The sequence below is a fragment of the Typha angustifolia genome, chromosome 11 (assembly GCF_048772165.1).
Source record: "Typha angustifolia cultivar Huaian chromosome 11, ASM4877216v1, whole genome shotgun sequence".
In the NCBI taxonomy this organism is placed as follows: domain Eukaryota; kingdom Viridiplantae; phylum Streptophyta; class Magnoliopsida; order Poales; family Typhaceae; genus Typha; species Typha angustifolia.
This window is the reverse complement of record NC_133249.1, coordinates 14,497,482-14,514,547: the sequence shown is the minus strand read 5'-3', so window position 1 is coordinate 14,514,547 and position 17,066 is coordinate 14,497,482. Positions and strand designations below refer to the sequence as shown.

The 17,066-nt window shown below is 39.8% G+C and overlaps 4 protein-coding genes across 8 annotated transcripts; 3 read left to right on the top strand and 1 right to left on the bottom strand.

The window, feature by feature from the left end:
- Positions 1-477: 477 nt before the first annotated feature.
- On the top strand, positions 478-9,157 carry LOC140771364 (protein TOPLESS-RELATED PROTEIN 2-like). Its single transcript, XM_073112873.1, has 25 exons — positions 478-1,342; positions 1,423-1,602; positions 1,686-1,799; positions 1,889-2,047; positions 2,468-2,654; positions 2,739-2,862; positions 2,951-3,060; positions 3,173-3,311; positions 3,392-3,501; positions 3,633-3,702; positions 3,856-3,929; positions 3,997-4,092; positions 4,174-4,269; positions 4,574-4,701; positions 4,905-5,139; positions 5,220-5,387; positions 5,968-6,075; positions 6,158-6,307; positions 6,451-6,561; positions 6,653-6,832; positions 6,967-7,095; positions 7,479-7,574; positions 7,815-8,000; positions 8,254-8,426; positions 8,665-9,157. Exons 1-25 carry the CDS (start codon positions 1,263-1,265, stop codon positions 8,879-8,881), a joined length of 3,420 nt encoding a protein of 1,139 aa, XP_072968974.1. The 5' UTR covers positions 478-1,262; the 3' UTR covers positions 8,882-9,157.
- A 134-nt stretch (positions 9,158-9,291) lies between these two features.
- On the top strand, positions 9,292-11,219 carry LOC140771365 (pentatricopeptide repeat-containing protein At1g08070, chloroplastic-like). Of its 2 annotated transcripts, XM_073112875.1 has the most exons (2): positions 9,528-9,764; positions 9,866-11,219. In XM_073112875.1, exons 1-2 carry the CDS (start codon positions 9,675-9,677, stop codon positions 11,216-11,218), a joined length of 1,443 nt encoding a protein of 480 aa, XP_072968976.1. In that variant the 5' UTR covers positions 9,528-9,674; the 3' UTR covers position 11,219. The 2 variants fall into 2 exon arrangements, with proteins under 2 accessions (XP_072968975.1, XP_072968976.1); XM_073112874.1 differs by having other exon boundaries at positions 9,292-11,219.
- Positions 11,220-11,751: 532 nt separating this feature from the next.
- Positions 11,752-12,902, bottom strand: LOC140771368 (uncharacterized). The gene is made up of 2 exons (XM_073112880.1): positions 12,434-12,902; positions 11,752-12,144 (listed from the first exon to the last, which is right to left on the bottom strand). The coding sequence occupies exons 1-2, from the start codon at positions 12,526-12,528 to the stop codon at positions 11,754-11,756; spliced, it is 486 nt and encodes a 161-aa protein (XP_072968981.1). The 5' UTR covers positions 12,529-12,902; the 3' UTR covers positions 11,752-11,753.
- LOC140771366 (uncharacterized) lies at positions 12,012-16,703 on the top strand. 4 transcript variants are annotated; one of them, XM_073112876.1, is made up of 4 exons: positions 12,012-12,150; positions 13,725-13,955; positions 14,837-15,141; positions 15,235-16,703. In XM_073112876.1, the coding sequence occupies exons 2-4, from the start codon at positions 13,736-13,738 to the stop codon at positions 16,405-16,407; spliced, it is 1,698 nt and encodes a 565-aa protein (XP_072968977.1). In that variant the 5' UTR covers positions 12,012-12,150; positions 13,725-13,735; the 3' UTR covers positions 16,408-16,703. The 4 variants fall into 4 exon arrangements, with proteins under 4 accessions (XP_072968977.1, XP_072968978.1, XP_072968980.1 ...); XM_073112877.1 differs by lacking the exon at positions 12,012-12,150 and adding an exon at positions 13,211-13,276; XM_073112879.1 differs by lacking the exon at positions 12,012-12,150 and adding an exon at positions 13,244-13,256.
- The last annotated feature ends 363 nt before the right edge of the window (positions 16,704-17,066 follow it).

Sequence of the window (17,066 nt, the reverse complement as noted above, 5' to 3'; positions counted from 1 at the left end):
CTCCGTAAAAGATAGGGTGCCTTTATCATTTGGGCAGTTCGATAATTTGGCTCTAAAATGGGTAAAACGAAGTAAGTATGTACGAGGATGGATGACGTGGTGCGAGGGATACTGGTAGATGGAGAATTACCGAAATGGCCTCGAAAGTTTTAAGACTCCGAGGACCGCAGATATGCCTTTCAGTCTCTTTACCCTTAAAGTGAAGTGACGTTTCTACCCCTACGAGCTTCCTCGAAACCGACACCAAGCGAGCTTTCCCGTTTTGTCCCCCGGGAGACGTGACGAGCGGTTTGGCCATTTTGACGAGAATGCCCATAGTTTGGCCGTACGCGTAAGACAAACGTGACGTGAGTGGCAACACTGTAAATCTAACGAAAAAGTGGGGGCAAGTGATAGTTCACTTCTGCGACCACACCGTCAGGGTTTGGTGACTATAAAAGGTAGTAGGCGAGAAGAAAGAGTGGATCGAAGCGTGAGTTGAAGAGGCTATATAAAGGAGTTAGAACCAAACGGTAGCAGAGGAGAGAGAGAGAGAGAGAGAGAGAGAGAGAATAGAAGTGCAGAAAGGTCTTCTCGAAACCCTAGGGTTCACGAGGAAGGAGACGCAAGCCGACCGTGGGCTTGATTCGTTTTCCGGCTACCGATTTCTCCCTTTCGGTTGACCGCTTGAGATCTCGAGCTCTAGATCGGGGTCTCTCTCGGGTGTATTTGGTAAAGGAAAGCTTTGTTTGGTTTGGTTATGATGAAGATCACTGGGACGAGCTTTTTCTCTGCTTTAACGGCGGGTTGGTAGGGATTTCTCCCCTTATCTTGCGCTATTTGTGTGGATTTTGGTGCGGAGGTGCAGTTCGGGGATTTTCTAGGGTTTCTCGTGAGGCCGTGGTTGTTGTACCCTGTCTAAGTTGTGGTAACTTCAGGTTTTTCTCGGATTGAGCTGGGATAATTAAATTCTTTATGTGCTCTTCTGGTTTTGAGGGAAAAATCACAGATTTCTAAGTGCAGTGGAGATGTTCTCTCTGTTTTAAGGCGTTGGGCTCAAATTGTACAAAGTATCTTTGTAAGTGTAGGTAGTGGAACAAAGGATTTTTCTGAAAGATCTTGGTTGAGTGGATAAAGTTTTGGAAAGTAGTGAAATTTCTTTGGTAGAAGGTAAAGGAGAGAGCTTTCCGTGGTTTGGAAGTTCTCCTGCCTTCCTTTTTTTTTGTCTTTCCCCATTTAGATATTAGATCTTTGCACTGGAGCGTTTAGGCATTTCCGGAAGTATGTCGTCGTTGAGTAGGGAACTGGTTTTCCTAATTCTGCAATTCTTGGATGAGGAGAAATTCAAGGATACTGTCCATAAGTAAGTTCCCCTCTATGCTTGTACCATGTTAATTAAAACATTCAAGTTGGTTCTTAGACTGCTGTTGGCTTGGAATTTAGGCTGGAGCAGGAGTCGGGCTTTTACTTCAATATGAAGTATTTTGAGGATCAAGTCCAAGCAGGTGAATGGGACGAAGTTGAGCGTTACCTTGGTGGGTTCACAAAGGTCGAAGATAATCGGTACTCCATGAAAATTTTCTTTGAGATAAGAAAGCAGAAGTATCTTGAAGCACTTGATAGGTGGGAAATCAGTTTCCAATTAGAATTATTCGATTTGTCTCTTTTGCAGTTTTCTTGTGTTTTTGAATCAATGTGTATTTCAGGCATGACCGGGCAAAAGCTGTTGAGATACTTGTGAAGGATCTCAAGGTGTTTGCTTCTTTCAATGAAGAACTCTTCAAGGAGATAACTCAGTTGCTTACCCTGGAGAATTTTAGGTATCTGGGCTGTATTATTTTGACCTATTAAAGATCCTTGTTTTGATAGTTTGGATGGGTGTCTTATTCCTGTATCCTTATCTGTGCAGGCAGAATGAACAACTCTCAAAATATGGGGACACAAAGTCGGCCCGAAATATAATGCTCATGGAACTTAAGAAGCTAATTGAAGCTAATCCTTTGTTTCGTGACAAGCTAACTTTTCCTCCCTTTAAAGCTTCAAGACTGCGTACATTGATCAACCAGAGGTATAGTATCTTTATGATTTACTATTCCTTTTTTTTTTTTTTTTCCTTGGTGATTTTAGATGCTAATGATTAGGGGATAAATGGGCATGCTCTGTCCTTTTTATATGAAATTTGGATAAATTCCATAACGTATCTACTATCACACTTTATTGGTACACTGATAGGCTGGTAGCTATACTAATTGTGGAACAAACAATGCACATGGTTTCATCTCTTTGCTTCAGAGACTTTTATCAGGTCTATATTGGTGACTTATGCAGATTCTTAATGGCAGTATTGATTGTAAATGAATTTTATTTCATTTTAATAGGAATATTTTTAGTAGCTGTAATAACATTTTATACGACATATTCTGTTGCTTCATTTAGTTCTTGTTGATAGCACTTCAATATTTTAATTGAAAGCTGCATTTTTTTTAAGTCTTAACTGGCAGCATCAGCTTTGCAAGAATCCACGACCCAATCCTGATATCAAGACGCTTTTTACTGATCATTCGTGTGCTGCTCCTGGCCCTGCTAATGGAGCGCGTGCTCCTCCTCCCGCCAATGGTCCTCTTGTAGGGCCTATCCCTAAATCTGGGGGATTTCCTCCAATCGGTGCCCATAGTGTAAGTTTTTCACATAACTCCGACACTTGTAACTGTTTTATCATTCACCATTGTAAGTTGATGTGATAATGTGTCCTGATGCAGCCATTCCAACCAGTTGTTTCTCCATCTCCAAGTGCTATAGGCTGGATGACAAATGCTAATCCATCCTTACCGCATGCTGCCGTGGCACAAGGACCGGCAGGTCTGGTGCAGCCTCCGAGCACAGGTGAAACTTTTTTAAAATCTTTCCTGAAAAAGTGGGAGAAGAATTTTCATACTCTATTCTTCTTAACTAACTGTGGATATTTCTACAGCTGCATTTTTGAAGCACCCAAGAACTCCTACCAGTGCTCCAGGCATTGATTATCAAAGTGCAGATTCTGAGCTCCTGATGAAGAGAATGCGTGTTGGACAGTTGGATGAGGTGTGAAAAAGGATACACACCCAAATATTGCAATATTCTCCTTTCTTGTTCTGACCTTATCTTACGACATTTTCAGATAATAACTCTAGATTAAAAAAAAATGTGATTTCAGGTGCCTTTCTCTGGTGCATCTCATCCCTCAAATATTTACTCTCAAGATGATCTTCCGAAAACAGTGGTCCGCACCCTCAATCAAGGGTCTAATGTCATGAGCTTGGATTTCCATCCGGTGCAGCAAACAATTCTTCTAGGTAGCTCTTAACTTTAATCAGAATCCCTATATTACTGTAGATGTTATTTGCATTTATATGACGTTGGTTTTGCACTCTAGTGGGAACAAATGTTGGAGATATTGGAATATGGGAAGTTGGTTCCCGGGAGAGAATTGCACACAAACCGTTCAAAGTCTGGGATATTGGATCTTGTTCGTTGCCCTTACAGGTAAATACTACAAGATGCACATTAATCTTAAGTGCTCATGACTAGTGATATTCATGCTCTGCGATCTTTCTTATCTTTAAACTTATGAATACGTACACTTTGCTTTCTGTTATCTAATCTAATGTTTGCAGGCTTCATTAATGAAAGATGCAACAATATCTGTCAATCGATGTTTGTGGAGTCCTGATGGATCTATTTTAGGTATAACTACAATAATCGTGCTACTATATTTGATGATGTCTTGTTGATGTATGTTTTATTTCCCCTGTTGGCGACTTTCACAAGTATTATGTATTGTTTGACTTTTGCTCTTTGCAGAATTACCTGATTGTTATCTTTTTGCTGTCTTGATAGGTGTTGCATTCTCAAAGCATATTGTCCAGACGTATGCTTTTATACCAAATGGAGAATTGAGACACCAATTAGAGGTATTACAAGATACTTATATTTTCTGAGAAGCTACATGTAGGTCTCTGACTTGTCATTTTTGTTTAGATTGATGCTCATGTAGGTGGTGTCAATGATATAGCCTTCTCCCATCCCAACAAGAGTTTGTCCGTCATTACGTGCGGTGATGACAAGACAATTAAGGTCAGTATGAAGATGATGTCTTGAATTTAAGAAAGGGAACGTCCGGAAAAAAATGACTCATGTTTATTATGAGAATGACAGGTGTGGGATGCTACAACAGGCCAGAAGCAGTACATGTTTGAAGGCCATGAAGCTCCAGTATATTCTGTTTGCCCTCACTCTAAAGAGTCTATCCAGGTTCCTTTCTTTCCTCCTGATGTTCTGATTTATTTTTTTGTTGTGATCATTTTCATTTCTTGCATATTGAATGAGATTATGTTCATCTCTTTATTCTGGTCTCATCATTTGCCATCAATGTCAAGCATTAACTCTTGGAATTATTGGAAAAACCTAGAAGTCTTGTGTTTCTAGTATGGGAGTGTGAATTGTGTTGTTTTATTGTATTTCAGTTCCTAAGATTGTCAAATTATTTAGGGACTTCAAAATAGTTACCTTTTGTTTCTGAAATTTCTCTAATTATTGCTCTATAATATATCTGCAGTTTATCTTCTCTACTGCTATTGATGGGAAAATTAAAGCATGGCTTTATGATTGTTTGGGATCCAGAGTTGACTATGATGCTCCTGGGCACTGGTGCACTACAATGGCCTATAGTGCAGATGGAACAAGGTTAATGTTGCCTCTTTCATAGTAACATAACTGTTAATCAATTTAGAGAAATTTATGGATTAAAAGTGAAACTTTCATCATGAGGTTGTACCTTTTTTTTTTTATCCCAATAGCATTTGCTTCCTCTTCACTTCTTTTACAGTTTCAGTGGATGTCCTCCAATTCTACTGCACCAGATAATTCATAATTTCATCTGTTTGCAGGCTTTTTTCATGTGGCACTAGTAAAGATGGCGATTCACACTTAGTTGAGTGGAATGAGGCTGAAGGATCTGTTAAAAGGACTTACTCTGGCTTTAGAAAGCGCTCATTAGGTGTTGTCCAATTTGACACAACCAGGAACCATTTCTTAGCTGCTGGAGATGAATTTATGATTAAGTTTTGGGATATGGATAATACAAACATACTTACAACTGCGGATGGTGACGGTGGATTACCTGTTAGTAGCAAACTTTATTATGTTTTCATCTTTGCCAGCTGAATTCATCTTAAATTACTCTTCTTGATTCCGCATTGTAGGCAAGTCCTCGCCTAAGATTTAACAGAGAGGGTTCATTACTTGCGGTTACAACAAACGATAACGGGATCAAAATACTAGCAAATACTGATGGGCAGCGTTTAGTAAGGATGCTGGAAAGCAGATCGTTCGAGGGGTCTCGCGGCCCTTCACAACAGGTTAACACCAAGGTGAGTTCAAAATGTATATAATTTTAAGACATAGACTCTCCAATGACATTTTACTGATCCCAATAATATTTTACTGCTCTATGTTGTACTTAAAAAATTTGGGCTGAATTTGCAACTTTCATATAGCATTCATCCTCTTTTAGTCAGGTTGGTGATTCTACTTAATTAATGATGGGTTGATCTTGCACACAGTCTGCACCTTGTGCATTATGAAGGTCTCTGTTGACATGAGAAACGCCCTTCTTTTTTCCTTCTTTGCCTTTGTCAAACAAATTCATACATAAAATTGTTGAGATGCATTTAAATTGCCAGGCTCCTTGATGCCTGACTCACAGCTGATGCACAACTCGTAGTGGTTCACTAAACTAATCCTTTCATGATTCCATGTAAGGAATTTCCTATATGAGTGCAAGGTTATATCCTAATTTTATGTTCATAGATTTTATTGAGTGATATTTCTTGTAGAAGTTTTTAGGCACTAGTTACTAAACTTTAGTTTCATTATCTCTACGATGTTTTTTCTCTTATCTTAAATATAATATGTTCAACTTTAAATTTGTATGTTTCCTGATTTATGCAGCCACCTATTGTTAATGCATTGGGTGCTGCTTCAAATGCTTCTAGCCCTCTACCAGTCACTTCTGAGAGGCCTGATCGGATTTTGCCAGCAGTGTCAATGAGTAGCCTGGTGAGTTGGAAGCGGCCTGTCTCTTTGGCTACTTTGTTTTAACTAGACATTGTAATTTATCAAAGAAAAATGAAAATTGCAGACTGCTATGGAGAGTAGCAGGACAGCGGATGTTAAACCGAGGATATTGGATGATTCTGACAAGATCAAAACATGGAAGTTGGCTGACATTGTTGATGCCGGTCATCTCAAAGCCTTGCGTTTGCCAGAATCCGTGACAACAGCAAACAAGGTATAGTGTCTATATCAGCATTTGGGTTTTTCTCCCCCCAAATAAATAATTAATCTTTCAGAAAATTTTGGCTTCATGCTAGCTCATAGAGTACCTTGTTCTCTCTTGAACTGATTCAGCATCCTTATAATTGTCTTTCTTAGGTTGTTCGGTTACTGTATACAAACTCTGGGTTTGCTGTATTGTCCCTAGGCTCCAATGCTATCCATAAACTGTGGAAATGGCAGCGTACTGAACGTAATCCATCTGGCAAGGTTAGCATTTCTAATTGTACTGTAAATAGAAGTTCTCATTGTTTTTCTTCTTTTCCTGTTTCCTGATGGCCTATTTCATCTGTTTTTTCAGTCAACCGCTTCTATTGTTCCTCAGCTGTGGCAACCATCAAATGGAATTCTCATGACCAATGACACTAGTGATGGCAACCCAGAAGAAGCAACTGCATGTATTGCTCTGTCAAAGAATGATTCTTATGTTATGTCCGCATCTGGCGGGAAGGTTTCTTTGTTCAATATGATGACATTCAAGGTATGCATTTTTCCATTATGCTGTTGAGAATGCTATTATAAGTTATGTTAATTAATACCAACACCATATACACACTTTTAATCAGATTGTGCTTCTTTCTGTGTTTCGAATCTAATTGATGCAACATCTAATAGGTTATGACAACTTTCATGTCACCCCCACCAGCTGCTACCTTTCTTGCTTTCCACCCTCAAGACAACAATATTATAGCTATAGGGATGGAGGATTCAACAATTCAAATATACAATGTCCGGGTTGACGAGGTGAGCTTGTTGTTTATATTTCACAGAAAGAAAACCATCCCATGAGTATCCTTTGGAAATCAAGTTAGGCTTTTGTTTAGTTCGATAAACTTTATGACATTAGTTATTGGAGGATAATCTTCTTAGCTGAAATAACTCTAAGCATCCCTTATTGTCTCTCCTTTCCCTCCAACTGTGACAAATTAATATCCAGAATATGTTGCTGTATATCTCAGGGTTATGTCATTACTCAGTTTGAGGGAATAATTTTGATCTTTCAAATCATAGAATAATAAGTTGGAAATAACTGCTGATGCTATTGGCTCTCATTATGTGGATCATATTACTTCATATATATTTACCTTTATTGTCTATTGAGATGTACATTGATTGTCCGCTTGCAGGTTAAAAGCAAGCTGAAAGGTCACCAGAAAAAGATTACTGGTCTTGCTTTCTCGCAGACTTTAAATGTTCTAGTATCTTCAGGTGCTGATGCTCAGGTATGTAGATTAAGAAGATCTATTGTTCATTTTTCTTTCTAAATTTCTATAGACAGAGAATTCACATGTACTGTTAGTTCTTATTTTATTTACTGTTTGGACTTTTACATCAAGGATGAATAGTTTTCTATGTTCCTACCACTTCAGTCAGCTGGGCTATACGCTTTTACCATCCATCTTCTCCATTAAAGAATGCATTTCTGGTTGATTTCTGCTCATCTAATGGGACTAAAACTGCAGTTGTGTGTATGGAGTATTGACGGATGGGAAAAGAAGAAGTCACGGTTCATCCAAGCACCTGCTGGTCGTACAGCTCCATTAGCAGGGGAAACAAGAGTTCAATTTCATAATGATCAAGCTCATCTCTTGGTTGTTCACGAAAGCCAACTAGCCATCTATGATAGTAAACTTGAATGCCTGCGATCGGTTAGTCCTTCCTCTTAAAGCATTTGCATTTGAATGTTTCTCTTTGGGATTTGCCTGTTCACTTTTACTGAATTCTTCCTATATGGTTACATAGTTTTAAATGTTTTTTGTGGTTTTCTTTCACTTTAGTTGGATGGCCAAGTCTTTCCTGTTAATCCTTCAAAGACACTCTTTTGTTGGGAGTTATTGCCAATTTCTTTTGTCTCATCTTAATGTGCACTATATGATCCTGCTAACATTTTCTGCGGTGCAGTGGTCCCCTAGAGATGCTCTTCCTGCACCAATATCAAGTGCCATCTACTCGTGTGATGGTATGCTAGTGTATGCTGGATTCTGTGATGGTGCTGTCGGAGTTTTTGAAGCAGAAAGCCTGAGGCTTCGGTGCAGAATTGCACTTTCTGCCTATATATCCCCTGCTATCTCCAGGTATCAGGAATATGATGGTCATGCATTTTTAGCAGCATCTTTTTTGTCATAAAAGTTATACTTGTTCTCTCTTATTTAGAGTGAATAGAAGAGGTTTATTTCACAAAAAGCTCATGATCACTATCTTCAATACATTCTCTTATCGACTCGTGTACCTTATAATTTTTTTACTTTAATTTAGCTTATTGTTCTTATGGAATCTGATGAAACCTCTTGTTCATTCCCTTGTTTATACCAGTGGTGGAACAGTTTGTCCTACGGTAGTGGCGGCGCACCCATCAGAGCCCAACCAGATAGCATTGGGGATGAGCGATGGTGCGGTTTATGTCGTGGAGCCATCAGACGTGGAAACAAAATGGGGGTCAGCGCCTCCTCAGGACAACGGAACTCACCCACCTATCCCATCGAATCCAGCTTTAAGTAACAATCAGGCATCAGATACTCCTGCTAGGTGACAGAATTTAGAAGAACCCAAGTTAGTTAGCTGAAGGGCGTATCTCTCCAGGTGTTGCACAGGTGATTCCCCCCTTCTTTTTTTATTAACCCTCATCCCCCCTCCTACTTCACCGGAAGCAGCAGCAGCAGCATCTGGATGAGGGCTGCCATGTTTTTAACCCTCTGTAAATCTTTCGATCAATAGCTTCAGTGCCCAGATATTTTTACTCTGCGAGCAGCCAAATTGTAATGTAAAATATATACAATATATTAGACATGGTGGTGTATTGTGTGTCCGTCATCGGGTTTGCAGTTACGGTTGGTACACGTCCCATTAGTTGGATTTACTTTCAATGCAATGTAGTGATGATGCATAGTTGGATCTTTTCTGCTTCGCACTTGCTGATGCTCTTTCTTGTTCAATCCTACAATAAGAAGCTGCACTGATAGCCGAACAGTGGGGTGAATTTGATCATTTAAGTTTCCAATCAATAGTATCTCCTAGTGAGTAGTAGTACGATCAAGGCCAGATTTTTGGACTTCCTGACCCAAGTTCTATTCTTAGCCCAGCTACTTATGTATATATAAATAAAACAAGAAAAGGATTATTAAGAGCCATGGCATCATCTCCGTTAGTGTTGCTCTCTTCTCCTCACATTGGCCTCAACCAACAACTCCACCTTCTCCGTAAGCTCGAGTCATGTCAGTCCATGAAAGAGCTCAAGCAATTCCAAGCCATCGTCCTCAAATCCAAATGTCTTCAAACCCATCTCATCATTTCCAAAATCCTAACCTTTTGCGCTCTCTCCCCTTATGGAGACATATCCCACGCTCGCTCTCTCCTCGCTCGCATCGAGAACCCAACCGTGTCCGTGTATAATTCCATTCTACGCGGCATCGCGGGTAGGGAAGAAGACCCAGTTGCCAATTCCTTATCGCTGCTTGAAGAAATGCTCCAAAGAGGAATTTTTCCTGATAATTATACTTTTCCTTTGCTTATCAAGGTTTTGGCTGACTCCCGAGCGTTAGCCGAAGGAGAAGCGGTTCATGCCCATGTTATAAAGATGGGGTTTCAGTTCGATGTTTATGTCAGGAACAACTTTATGAGATTGTATGCGGTGTGTGGAGAAGTGGGTTCTGCGCAGAACTTGTTTGATTGTTTTCCTGACAGAGATCTGGTCTCTTGGACGACATTGATTTCTGGGTATTCGAAGATGGGATTGTTGAAAGAAGCAGTGAGCGTGTTTTTAAGGCTGATGGATGAGAATTTGGATGTTGATAAGGTGACCGCTGTTGCGGTGCTCTCAGCTTGCGCCAAAATTGGAGACTTGGAACTGGGCAAGAAATTGCATGGGTATATCAATGCCAAGAAGGTGGACTTAGATGTGTTTGCTTGGAATGCGTTGGTGGACATGTATGCGAAGTGCGGAGATGTCACCTCGGCCTACAAGTACTTCAAGAAGATGCCTGAAAGGAATGTTGTTTCTTGGAACTCCATGATTTCTGGGTTCGTGCATGTTGGTGAATTCGGAAAGGCTCTGTCGATGTTCAGGAAGATGCAAAATACGGGGATTAAACCGGACATTGCCACTCTCATCGGTGTGCTTAATTCGTGCGCTAATCTTGGAGCCCTTGATGCAGGTCGGTGGATTCATGTATATACGATCAGAAGTGGTTTCAAGGCAGATGGCTCTCTAGGGAATGCATTGATTGACATGTATGCGAAATGTGGGATAATTGATCAGGCCATGGAAGTGTTTGGTATGATGAGCTGCAGAGATGTGTACACTTACACCTCTTTGATAGTAGGGTCTGCCATGCATGGCCAAGGGGATAAGGCTTTGGATATCTTCTCTGAGATGTTGAGGATGGGTATAAAGCCAAATGAAGTCACATTTACTGGAGTACTATCAGCTTGTAGCCATGCCGGTCTCGTCGACATTGGCCTTCGTCATTTTGGGGAGATGTCAACGTTGTATGGTATAAAACCAACGATCGAGCACTACGGTTGTGTGGTAGACATGTTTGGCAGAGCAGGACTTCTAGAGAAGGCACAAGAATTTATCAGGGCAATGCCTATTGAGCCTGATGCCTTCATATGGGGATCACTTCTTGGGGCTTGCAAGATCCATGGTGAAGTTCCACTAGGAGAAAAGGCAATGGAACACCTCTTAGACTTTGGTCCTGATGAGGACGGGAGTTATGTACTCATGTCAAACATATACACCTCTGCCAATCGTCGCAATGATTCAACCCGAGTCAGAAAGGCGATGAGGAAGAATAGAGTAAAGAAGACACCAGGGTGCAGCCTCATTGAAATAGATGGAATTGTTCATGAGTTTCGAGTAAGAAAATAAGATTGAGAATCTTCCAACTTGCTGACAATTGCCATATGATGGATGACTAAGGGATGGGCCTGTGATTACTGATGCATTGTTCTTCAGCAAATGAAAGGTCTGCTGGTGCGGATATTCAAGATCTTCTATACTGAAGGAATTGTTTCAGTTCATAGCAGGCAGACTAGACGACCAAACACCAGAAGTATATATATTCAAGTTCTGTACATATATTAATCTTACTCAAAAGAGGTCACTCTTATCCTTAAGTCCGATCATTGATGGTCATAATCCAGTCATCATATTGGTCTTAGGGCTTGAAGTGCGGTGCAATGGAAGAACAAGAGTCCAAAAAAAAAAAAGAACAAAGAAAATCCTAAGTTTGATTTCACTTCATGCTTGATAGTATCCAAAAGGAAGTCTTGACATAACGAGTCTACTGCATACCTGATACACATCTTGCATACTCACCACGCTAGTATTACTACATGCTTGATAAGAGCAACAAGATCTACGAGGAAGATAATTATATAGTTGATCCTATCAACCTTCCGTTTCAATTTCTACAGGGGGGAGGAGGTCTCTCAAACTCCTCCACTTCAAGCTCCCTGACCCACACAGTCTGCTCCAGCACCGACGACGAGCCGCCGTCCCCTGTAGTGTGCGGTGGGATGGGGAGGCTGCCATGCACGTCAATGTCACCCTCCTCAGCCGGAACAAAGACTCCGGTCTCGGGGTCGGGGACCCAGAAGCTCTCCGACTCACCTTCGATCATTTCATCCGGCAGGACGGTCGCAACCGCCTCCTCTTGATACTCCTCCACGTTCTTGCTGTTCTGTGCTACGTGTGCACGGTCAGGCTTAGCTTTGCTCACACCGGCCGGCGGCGCAGCCGCAGCATCCTTCTGGTCGTCAAAATTCTTTTGGAGCGGATGATAATGCGCCCCCCTACCGGTGAGTTACAAAACTCATGTTTTAGATCATTACTGGACAAAAAGTGATCAACAATATCTACATCGTTCTATAACAATAGGCACACAAACTAATAGCAATTCATATTTATACTTCTAAAAGTGAATCACTAGCAGTATTTGATAGACAAAGCCGTTCATAGTACACAGTTATATTGCATGTCAGATTAGGCAAGACAAACTTAATAGAGGTCAAAAGGAGTTGCACTGAAAAATAGCATGAGACTAAGAAGAAGAACGTATAGTACATACTACACTAGAATTACCTGAAAGCGAGAAGATGGGAACGGTAGCTTATTGCAATTAGCTTCCGGAAACTATTACTAGCGAGCTCTCGCCCTCTTGGACAAGCAGAGGCCATGAAGCAAACTTTCTAAGCTTGTTTATTTTGATCCCAAACTTTAGTAGAGGAAATGATGTTAGTTGAAGATTGCAAGGAGAGTGAGACCGCCTAATATGCATCTATCCACCGACTAATGGAAATAATAGAAAATTGACTTGGGATTTGGGTTCCCAAATCTGGGCGAAGAGGTGGCTTCTTTTGGGCTCATGTCAGTCGTCTGTTGGAAGAAAGTCATTGGCCGTGGCCCCACCACTGCTAAAAGTGGATTCGATGAACATCGCAAGTTCCAAAGGAAAAGGTAAAGGGCAAAGGAATGGCAGAGCTCCGGAGAGGCAAAGTCTAGTCAAATCACCAACTAAACTCGGAGCTCCAGAGATTTGATTTGATTTGATTAACCCAGATCTTATTTGATCCTTTTGAAACTATGCACGAATTCTTTGTATAAGATTAACGCAAAATACTTGAATAGGATAAGATAAGTTCTAATCCCCACCTTTATCCGGACTCCTCAACGTGCTGCTGGACTCATTATCCGATTAAAAATTTAATTATATTTATATATTTATTCTTATTATATATATATATATTTTAATTTTATTATTCTTTTAATATTTATAGATACTAAAATAGATCGGTCAATTAGACTAAATCTAACTAGATTTAGGTTTTGACTTTCTTCTTCGTAATCTTTGGATGCTCGGAAGTGGAAGAGGGGTTCAAACAAAAACAGTACCACTTCTTTGGTGGTAAACTAAACCCTAAAAAAGTATTTTCTTTCAACCTAATTTCAGATTTTGCTACTACTTCTTAGGCCGTGTGTTTCTCTCCTTCCATCTGATTTGTAATTCCTTGTCAGATATCGCTAACAATATTCTAGTTTATAGCAAAGAATTCAGGAGACATTTTCGTTCTTATTTTACTTTAATTATTTCCTTTTCCCTTTCCCTTTTCTCTGCTCATATTTACCACTTGTCTTGTTGTATTTGCACACCATAAATTGTTACAATTTCCATGTACGAATGTTTTGTTTTGTAGTAAAAAAGATTTTGTGGATGAATGTCGTGTCTTTTTCTTCAAGCTGTTGATCGGATAAATATAGATGAGAAAGCCGTATAGAGGCATTCAAATTCTTTGTTTCAAGTTTCAAACTACTATCTCTCTCTTCTTCTTCCTCTTCTTTCATCTTCATCTTCGTTCTTTTAATGTATACGCAGTAGCAGCATAGATGGAGGGCCAAAACCCTACACTTAATGGTGACGGCGATGGCTTAGATGCAGCGAAGACCGACGTCGGCCTCCCAAGGTTTCCGCCTGGCTTTCGGTTCAATCCACGAGACAATGAGCTCGTCAGGCATTACCTCATGAGAAAGATCGCCGGCCAACCGCTTCCGTATAACGTTATCAACGACGTTACTTTCCTGGATTACGACCCGCAGACGTTGTGTGGTCAGTATACAAGTTTGATCTCCTTATGCAAGCATGCAAATTTATTGTTCTTCTTATTATTAGTTATGTGTTTGATAATTATAAACTAGGGTCTTGATATTATTCTTTCAAAAAAAAAATATTGTTAATGTTGTTGGTATTCTTGTTCACTTTTATTTTTAGCCTTTATATGTTATTTTATGGTTTAGATTGATCTCCATAACTCACCGACAACACGAGACAATAAGAATATGTCATTGGAGTTGAATTTTGAGTTACAGAGATGATAAATATATAAGATTGAAGGTGAAGCAAGATTCAACTCAGTTTTTCTCTAGTTAGCCCTGAGTTACAAGAAGGGGAAATTCTTATGAATTAAGGTTGTTAAGTATATCTAAGAAGTGGTGAAATCCATCTTATTATTAGAGGTAATACTCACCTCAATCAAGAGTTCTGTTGCAATATAAGAATGAAGTTGAAATTTATTTTGTCATTCTTTTTGGAGATCTGAACGAACAATCGTAAACATCTTGAAGAAAAAAAGGAAAGACAGAATTCCATAGAAGTAGAGCCTGTCATTCTGATCTACCCATTACGCACATCTTGATTTACCTTAAGGTGTAAACGATGAATCAAGGATTGAAATGTACAGATCAGTTCTTTGAAATAAAACATTGGATTTACCCCCCTTTTACCTACCTACACATGACACTCTGATAACATATTAGTATGCTTTGGAAAATATCAATGTCCTGCATATAGGCATACAGCAAAGCTACTAATTAGGCTGTTTTTGAATTGTTAAAGTTTGTTACTTATTAGAAAAAGAAAAGAAGTGCTCCATAGATTGGTCTCTCCTTGGATTGGTTATTCTTGATAAATTTAGGTTGCTTCATTGGCAGAAAAATTCAAAGGCTATGGTGAAAAGAAATGGTACTTCTTCACTGCAAGGGATAGGAAGTATGGCTTTGGATATCGCCCTGAGCGCATGACACCTTATGGGTACTGGAAAGCATCCGGAGTAGAGAAAATGATCCAATTCAACAAAGCAACAATTGGCAGGAGAAGAAGTTTAGTTTTCTACAGTATGATTTCTAACAAAAAGACTGATTGGGTTATGCATGAGTACTTAGTCTATGACGGCCACAAGAAGCCCCCTTTTCTTTGCAAATCTACTAAACGAAAGGCCCCTAAACCTCCCAAACAGGTCTGAGAACTACTACTAGCTATCATTTTTAATAGCAACAAGTTCGTCCTTGTTCTTTAGCTTATTAATATGTTAGTTTTTCCGATTGTGTAGTTGAATAAATGGGTGCTATGCACAATTCGAAAGATGCAAGCACCAAAACCTAAGAAGGATATGAAGGCTCCTAAGAAGGGTACTAAGGCTAAGGCTCCTAAGAAGGATAATCAGGCTGACGATAAATTAAATGTCAACACAGCTATCATTCAAGATCAGCCGTCCGCTGACTGGTCTGGGCCATCGAGTTCTCAGCCTCTGATTCTTGATTGTGGCAGCATGAGCATGAAGAAGAAGCTACCGAAAGTACCCAAGGAGAGAAAAAGAAAGAATTGTTCTCAAAAACAAGCCACAGGAGAGAAAGATGTAAGTGGCGTTACCCCACAGAATTATGATCATCAATCTCAAGGTAATCTTATGAGCGTGAACAACTTCGATGAACTGCATAGTATTCAAAAGAACAATCTTGAGAAGATGGTAGGAGATTTGAGGCATCTCAGTTATCATGATCTACAAATGCTTTACCAACAATTGACTAACAGAGGACACAGAATGGACAAATTTACACCAATCTCAGGGAATACGATGAGCATGCATACCGTTTCAGGGAATACGATGAGCATGCATACCGTTTCAGGGAATACGATGAGCATGCATACCATTGGTCAGCAGCATACTCTTTATGAAACCTTGAAGGATAGAAGGGAAGTTGCACGCTATCCTACTCCGATCATAGGGAATATGGGTACACAAAACCTCGACGAGCAGCATATTACGCATGAGATTGCTAATACAGAGCAAAGTTTTCGACTACATCCATATATTCCTGGAAGTGGAGTAACTACTTATACGGCATATAATTATCCTCAACCTGACCAAAGTTGTCTGCTGGACAACAACCAATTCGGAGGAAATACTATGATCACGCAAAACTATGACCGACCGGATATTCAGCAGGACAACAGCATTTTGTTATCAGGATTAACTACATTTGTCCATGATGATTTCAATTATGGATGCCTTCCATACAGTGAAAATGGGACAAGTAACACCTTATTGAACTCAGCCTCATATACTCCTGATAGTGGGTTGCTCAGTGAAGGTGACATTTTACTCAGAGCAGAGAACGATCAGGATAAAGGAAATGGAGTTGATTCATTTATGGCTTATTTAGATGAACCCTCTTTTGATCAACATCTGCTGGAGGATTTTTTTTTCACAATCGAAAGATAATTCTATCCAAGATGTTTCTATAAATAGATATCAGATAGAAACTCTCAGACCACCTTGCAAAATGGTGTTGCTGCTCAAGGCAATATTAATACAGTATGTAGATATCAAAGTCATAGATGTTTATTTTTCTCAGAACCACACACTTGGTTCAAATAGTGTCATTAGGGAATTTGTTGGACTTGAAAAACATAGTGTAAATACTAAATACTTCTTTTGAGTTGATATCAGAGTTCTAACATTTGTGCTGCAAATGTTAGATCCCAAATGCATATAATATGTGCATATATTGTCTTTTGCATATTGAGTAAATTTTTAGTTTCCAGTTGTCGAAAAAAGTGATGCTACCGAGATTTTTCTTTCTCCCATTCTACTGAAATTGTTTCTAGTTGAGTAAAATTTTCTCTGTCATGCTACCAAAATTATTTCTCTAATGCCGCTAATGGTGGGCTAGCACTTGCCGAGGAGGGTTGCGAGCTCTCTCCTGTGCTGAAATCTGTGCCTTTGCTAACTCCTAAGAAGGAAAGATAGATCATTACATGAAGGAGGCAACACATTGCATTCGATCATACCCAAGTTGAGATGTGATCGTCTTTGCTACTCTGAACGATTTTAAGTGAAAGCATGGCTATAAAGTTGGTAAGAAATAATGTTACTGAAAC

Excerpts from the sequence above, each read along its gene's own strand:
- LOC140771366 (XM_073112876.1), top strand. The coding sequence starts at position 13,736 with ATGGAGGGCCAAAACCCTACACTTAATGGTGACGGCGATGGCTTAGAT. Across the intron at positions 13,956-14,836 it reads CGACCCGCAGACGTTGTGTG|AAAAATTCAAAGGCTATGGT; the intron begins GTCAGTATACAA and ends CTTCATTGGCAG. Across the intron at positions 15,142-15,234 it reads CCCCTAAACCTCCCAAACAG|TTGAATAAATGGGTGCTATG; the intron begins GTCTGAGAACTA and ends CCGATTGTGTAG.
- LOC140771364 (XM_073112873.1), top strand. The coding sequence starts at position 1,263 with ATGTCGTCGTTGAGTAGGGAACTGGTTTTCCTAATTCTGCAATTCTTG. Across the intron at positions 1,800-1,888 it reads CTTACCCTGGAGAATTTTAG|GCAGAATGAACAACTCTCAA; the intron begins GTATCTGGGCTG and ends TTATCTGTGCAG. Across the intron at positions 8,001-8,253 it reads AACTTGAATGCCTGCGATCG|TGGTCCCCTAGAGATGCTCT; the intron begins GTTAGTCCTTCC and ends TCTGCGGTGCAG.
- LOC140771365 (XM_073112874.1), top strand. The coding sequence starts at position 9,479 with ATGGCATCATCTCCGTTAGTGTTGCTCTCTTCTCCTCACATTGGCCTC.
- LOC140771368 (XM_073112880.1), bottom strand. The coding sequence starts at position 12,528 with ATGGCCTCTGCTTGTCCAAGAGGGCGAGAGCTCGCTAGTAATAGTTTC. Across the intron at positions 12,145-12,433 it reads TCCCATCTTCTCGCTTTCAG|GGGGGCGCATTATCATCCGC; the intron begins GTAATTCTAGTG and ends ACTCACCGGTAG.